At 50.2% G+C, this 6,000-nt stretch overlaps 1 protein-coding gene across 1 annotated transcript in view; it reads right to left on the minus strand.

The window, feature by feature from the left end:
- The window catches only part of uevld (UEV and lactate/malate dehyrogenase domains), a 57,290-nt gene extending 52,321 nt beyond the window's left edge, over nt 1–4,969 (minus strand). The window contains exons 1-2 of the mRNA XM_072518997.1: nt 4,813–4,969; nt 3,502–3,586 (exon numbers count right to left, since the gene is read on the minus strand). Of these exons, the coding sequence (XP_072375098.1) occupies nt 3,502–3,586; nt 4,813–4,854 (127 nt within the window). The 5' untranslated portion in view covers nt 4,855–4,969. The remainder of the gene's footprint in view (nt 1–3,501; nt 3,587–4,812) is intronic.
- Nucleotides 4,970–6,000: the final 1,031 nt, after the last annotated feature.

The following is a 6,000-nucleotide window of genomic DNA, read 5'->3' on the forward strand; positions in this document are numbered from 1 at the left end:
ATTCTTCACAAACTTATGGAGCCTCACAACCACCGCTCATGGCAGCTCCCCCACCCTCGGCTTCTGCCTTAGGGACCTGTGGTCTCCACCTCCCTCTCCACCTCTAGAGCCTTGTCCAACACCAGCCCCGCCAGCATCCTTGACGTATTTCCTGGCACTCGTGCCTTTCACAGGCAGGCCAACAATACTCAAGTTCTGCCTTCTGGATCTGTTCTCCACTCCTCTAACTTTGCCCTGAGGAGACCCACCTTCGCCTCCAATGCAACCACCCGTTGGACATGACCTTCTCCATTTCTGCGACCCCTGTGCCTCCAGGCACTTCTAGTCTCCCTCCATCGATCCTCGATGGCCTTCGACCGATCTTCCCGCATGTCTTTTCGCTGCTGGCGGAACTCCTCTCGAATAAACGCTATCAACTGCTCCATCTGGGGGTTTCCAACTTGTGTAACCCTTCCCCCTCCACCATCTTCCCAATTGCCACTGCGCCACAGGTCTCCTCCTTTGCTTAACAGAAACAGGCACAATCTGTCTACATGTTCTTTCTGTCTGTAAAGAACAGGGCCCTGTGTATTAATATGTGCAACTTACAGTACATGTAAATGCACCACACTGCTAACCTGACTGACAATCTTAATTGGTTGTCAGCATGATTTTTAGCACACTGAGGGGTAGTCAGCAATTGCTGAATCACATCTATTATTAGACATTGTGTTTTGGGTTTTGCAGATATGAGCTGGTTAGGTGTGGTCTGTGCGTTGCCTCTTGTGAGCAGTAGCTGGGACATGCTGTTTGATACAATCCACCAATCTTAGGGGTGTACGGCCTAGCTACCATTACACTGGTACTGAAATTCTTTTACATAAATAATTTGTGTGTGATAGGCAGAACGTTTCTTAGTTTGACAGCAACATTCTGTTAGTGGCAAATACCTTGAGCAGGATTCTCTGTTTCTGAGACTAAGTGTTAACTTAAAATTCGTGGACTTCCACGACAGCAAAACTGGCGCCGCAGCTGGACTGATTCTGTTACCGTTAAGAGGCTAGCACAGGAGCCACGTGGAACACAATCGATTCCAATGAGAAACGGTGTCGTATTCGCCGGATTCACAATTGACACTCAGGAGGCTGACAAGCTGCAACCGCATATACACAGTTCACTCCCCACACACACCATTGCAGTCCCACGTTTCACAAACGCCAAGCTGGAGACCCTCCTGGACACCATGGAGGAGAGGAGGATGACCCTGTACCCCGGCCTGGGAAGGAGACTGCCAGCCACCGCCGTTCAGAGTGCCTAGACACAAGTGGCAGAGGCAGTCAGCACCATCCGGACCGGCCAGTAGTGCCATAAAAAACTGAACAAAGTCCTCAGGGCGGCCAGGGTGAGTAGGCAGCACTGTGCCCCGGCACTAAATCCCATCCAACACGGCCGTAACCCTACATCCCCCCTACTCTGTTTCTCCCCCCCGCCCCCCCAACAAACACACCACACAACCACTGGGAGCGGGAATAGACAGGCGGCGGACTGCCAGACCTGCTGCCTCTCACCGTGGTTGAATTCCGATATCCTTTGTCTGCAGGGGATGATAGGCTGACATTTAACGTGGTGCGTACCCACGTGCCCAGCCAGGTCGTCTGGGTTTCATGGTAGCCCCAGTTGGCACCGAGCTCTGCCCCTGTGCCCCCCCCCCAACCCCCCACCCACCCCACCGTGCCCCAGTGGCCGGCACCGTGGGGGCCGCTGGCCCTGGCACCTGACTCTGATGCCAGGGGTGCCATCGGCTGCAACTGCATTTCTAGGGGTATGCATCGCAGTCCCTGCAGGGGCTGTGGGTTGCTCTCGGTGGGCAGCAGACGGGTGACGGCCAGTTTGGGAGGGGGGGGGGGGCACCCGTACGGCCCGTGTCACTCTGCAGAACCAGAGGCCAGGGTGGGTGGTCAGTGGGTGCGCAGCAAGATGGTCGCAGCAATGGCGGTCCGTGCCTGGGCACTGCCCCAGTTCTTTGGGGGTGGTCACTCCAGCCATTCAGCCTGTTCCCCCATCACCCCCCCGCACCCCAGTGAGCTCAGTCAGTGTCTAGCACAGCAGCCCACAGTCGCTCCTGTGCCCTACCTCCTCTCTCTCCCTCATCAGCCATAACGCCTGCTGTACAATTTTTAAAAGCACAAGTGAATTGCACGGGAATTCAGCCCATCGGAGGCGGGAATCGCGGAAGCCCAAATGGAGTATAGAACATAGAACAGTACAGCACAGAACAGGCCCTTCAGCCCTCGATGTTGTGCCGAGCATTGTCCGAAACCAAGATCAAGCTATCCCACTCCCTGTCATTCTGGTGTGCTCCATGTGCCTATCCAATAACCGCTTATGTGGATAGATTGGAGAAGTTGGGATTGTTCTCTTTAAAAGGAGAGAAGATTGAGAGGAGATTTGATAAAAGGTGTTCAAAATCATGAGGGGTCTGCACTGGGTAGATCGAGGGAAACTGTTCCCATCGGCAGAAAGACTGAGAACCAGAGGTCACTGATTTAATATGATTGTCAAATGAACCAATGGCAACGTTGTTACATTCCCTGTGTAAGTGCGTTCCAGTACGTATTGACGCCACTGTTGCGGTGATGGAGAATTGTGATTTGTGCGTCAATTTGGCATCTGCTGCAATTTTGGCGTTGGAACCTATTCTCCGCCCAATCACGTTTCGGCAACAGCCAACGGAGAATCCCGCCCCTTGTGTTTCGAGTGCACTGTAGAACATAGAACATAGAACGATACAGCGCAGTGCGAAGAAACAGCTAGCTTCCACTGTTGTTCAGATTTTGAGATACATTGCCGTTCCAATGTAATCGGAGGTTGCCTGGGCACACTTTTAAGGTCGAAAGCGACGGCCTTAGGCTTGCTCATGATTACATGATATACCGTGAAATGATGGGATTAGAGTAGCCATTATCCTGCAGGATATCATTGATGAGCCCTATTTCTGCATGGTAAGCAAATGGCTTTTGTCCTATTTAGGAGGCGCTGATAAGGTCAAGCTTGTCGCGGGTAGAACTGTAAGAATCCCAATGCCTGCATTGAACAGTGAAGATAGGCTTGTGATAGATGATTATAGAGACCCCTGGCAGATTTCTCAACTAGTATGTCAAGAAAGGAGAGTTAATTTGACTGCTCCATTTCAAAGATGAATTTGAGCGCATGATGGAACCCATTGACCCATGCAAGGAAATTATTACACGTTTCTACAATTTAAATATAGCAAACGTATCATCCAGATATTGGAAATATGAAAGGAGCAGGAGGTTAGATGTGATTCCATCAAAGACCCATTTGTCATGGAACCCAATAACAATGTTTGAGAGAGCTGGGCCTAGAAGAAATCCCATGGCAACATAAGGCATTGTTAAAGCTGAATTAAAGTACACGACTTGCCAAATTCAGAAACTCAATTGATTCATGCAATGGTGCGAATCCATCATATAATGCTACAGCAAAATTTGAAAGGCTTACTGTATGTGTCCATTGACAATTTAAGCTCAGGAAACTTGTGATGCACATTCTTCAGCTCCTCGATGGTCAAATCCCGGAATTTGTACTGAAATGAAATGAAAATCGCTTATTGTCACAAGTAGGCTTCAAATGAAGTTACTGTGAAAAGCCCCTAGTCGCCACATTCCAGCGCCTGTTCGGGGAGGCTGGTTTTCGGGAATTGAACCATGCTGCTGGCCTGCCTTGGTCTGCTTTCAAAGCCAGCGATTTAGCCCTGTGCTAAACAGCTGTAAAAGTTCAAGGTGAATTGGGACAATATCAAGTCCAGACTACATTTTACCTCCTCCCACCCCACTGCCAATTTGAGTATTTCAATCATAATTGTGAGTGACACACCTTCTCCTGTCGCTCTCCCCCCTCCCCCCCCCCTTTAATGGGCATCTCCACCTTCCACCTTGTCTGTAATGGAGTTAAGACTTTCAATATCTCTCAAAAGCCATCTGCATTGCAGAACACAAATCGACCAACCAGAGTCCACTAGTCTGTTCGGTCAAAGAGCTCTGCACTCTTCCTTTAATTCTCAATAGCTCAGACAAGCTAGGAGACCCAGACAAGGTTTACATGTCCTTTGTCAAAGGTGATGTGGAGAGCTGAGCATGTGACATGAACCTCTATCTGGGTAAACCAGTTATATTGCCTTGTGGAGCTGCAAGACTCAATCTGTCATATTTCATAAGTTATAGGAGCAGAATGGCCCTTCGAGTCTGCTCTGCCATTCAATCAGGGCTGATCTCATCCTGGCCTAACTCCGCCATCCTGCCAGTTCTCCATAACCCATCTATCCAGCAGCAGCACAGAAAGGGAGCTCTGCAGATTCGAATCTACACGGTTTCTACTGGAACTTCAGAACCATTCCTCTACAAGACCAATTCATTTCCACGTGCCTATCTCATTGTGGAAATCGCTTTTTTTGAAAATGAATTATTCAACTTCAATTCAGCCTGCCAACCCCTGTGAAGGAATACACCACTTTGACTCCGGACACATTTAATTATGTGTGCAAATAAATTAACCCTCTGAATTTATCCGATCACAAGTCTGTGGTGTGGCTATTATAGAATTTTGTTGACAACAAAACGGTAGGAAATATACCATCTTTTATGAAGGGGAAAATCAAAACACCCTTGTGTTTACAGACCAGTGGTGAGAGGGGAAATCGGGATTGTTTATTGTGCTACCCCCTCCTTCCCTTTCCTCCTCTCTTCACCTTCCAAATGGTAGGTAGGTATCGCCCCCTCCTCACCCGTGGGTGTCTCACAAGCTGATTCTCACCTTTCCCAATTGTCTTTTCAGCGCCATTTCATTAAACTCCATTTCTTCATTTAGAATTTAATCGTTTTCCCTTCCACTTTTACCACTTCCGGCTCAACTCAAACAAATGGAATGACTGGAGCGCGCAATCTCCCGTGTGGCGCAGAGGGGGCGGATCCTAGCGGGGCGGGGCCACGCAGAGGGGGCGGGTCCTAGCGGGGCGGGGCCACGCAGAGCGGGCGGGTCCTTGTGGGGCGGGGCCTCTCAGTGGGGGCGGATCCTAGCGGGGTAGGAGCACGCAGAGTCGGGCGGATCCTGACGGAGAGAGGCGGAATCAACCAGAGCGGGGTGGGGCGGGGCCAAGTGGAGGGTTGGGGCGGGGCCAAGAGGAGGGGTGGGGCGGGGCCAAGAGGAGGGGTGGGGCGGGACCTGACACAGCTGGGCGGGACAAAACGCGCGAGGGGTGGAGCCGGAACGAATTTCCGGGAGCGCCTGTGAGTTGGGGCTGCGTCGCAGCTCTGACCCGGATGTTAGTCACATTGTGCATGCTGCAGGGCAATGCTCTTGGCGCGGAAGTGTCCCAAACATCTGCTGAACAACCCCACCCTTCTCAGGTTAGGTTGCACGGAGTGCAGACTTCCCTTGGCTAATTGCCCTGAACTGGAAACCATCTGAAACGTGATTGAAGTCGTAGATGTATGATTGTTAAGACTGTTTTACATTAATAGTTACCCAGAAAATGTTAAGATTAAAACCACTTCTAATTTCCGGGTAACTATTTGTTACTTCCCCAACACCAGTGAATCTTCACGGGACTTCCTCACGGAGACTCCCCACCGCCACAGGATTCCTCCTGAGACCCCACCCCACACTGAAGCACAACTCAACTCAACTTTCCTGCACCAATCACCAAATCCTCCCCACTACCTTCTGCACTTACCTTGTGCCTGGCCTGTTAAGGACGTTTTCTTGGCTGGACTTTTAATTTGTAGGTTGCAGCAAGTACTCCCAACAAAGGGAACATGACCTCCTTGCACCTGACAGCTGCCTTAGACATTAAGCTCAAGAGGACATGCTGCATTGCCCCACCTCAGCCGGCCTGAGTCAGTAGATTGGGTGAGAGAGGATAGAAAATAACAATAAAATTTTTCCTCATCACCTTGAAGCCAAAGGTAAGAGAACAGAGGTTTATTTAATTACATACAATAT

The sequence above is a fragment of the Scyliorhinus torazame genome, chromosome 10 (assembly GCF_047496885.1).
Source record: "Scyliorhinus torazame isolate Kashiwa2021f chromosome 10, sScyTor2.1, whole genome shotgun sequence".
Lineage (NCBI taxonomy): Eukaryota > Metazoa > Chordata > Chondrichthyes > Carcharhiniformes > Scyliorhinidae > Scyliorhinus > Scyliorhinus torazame.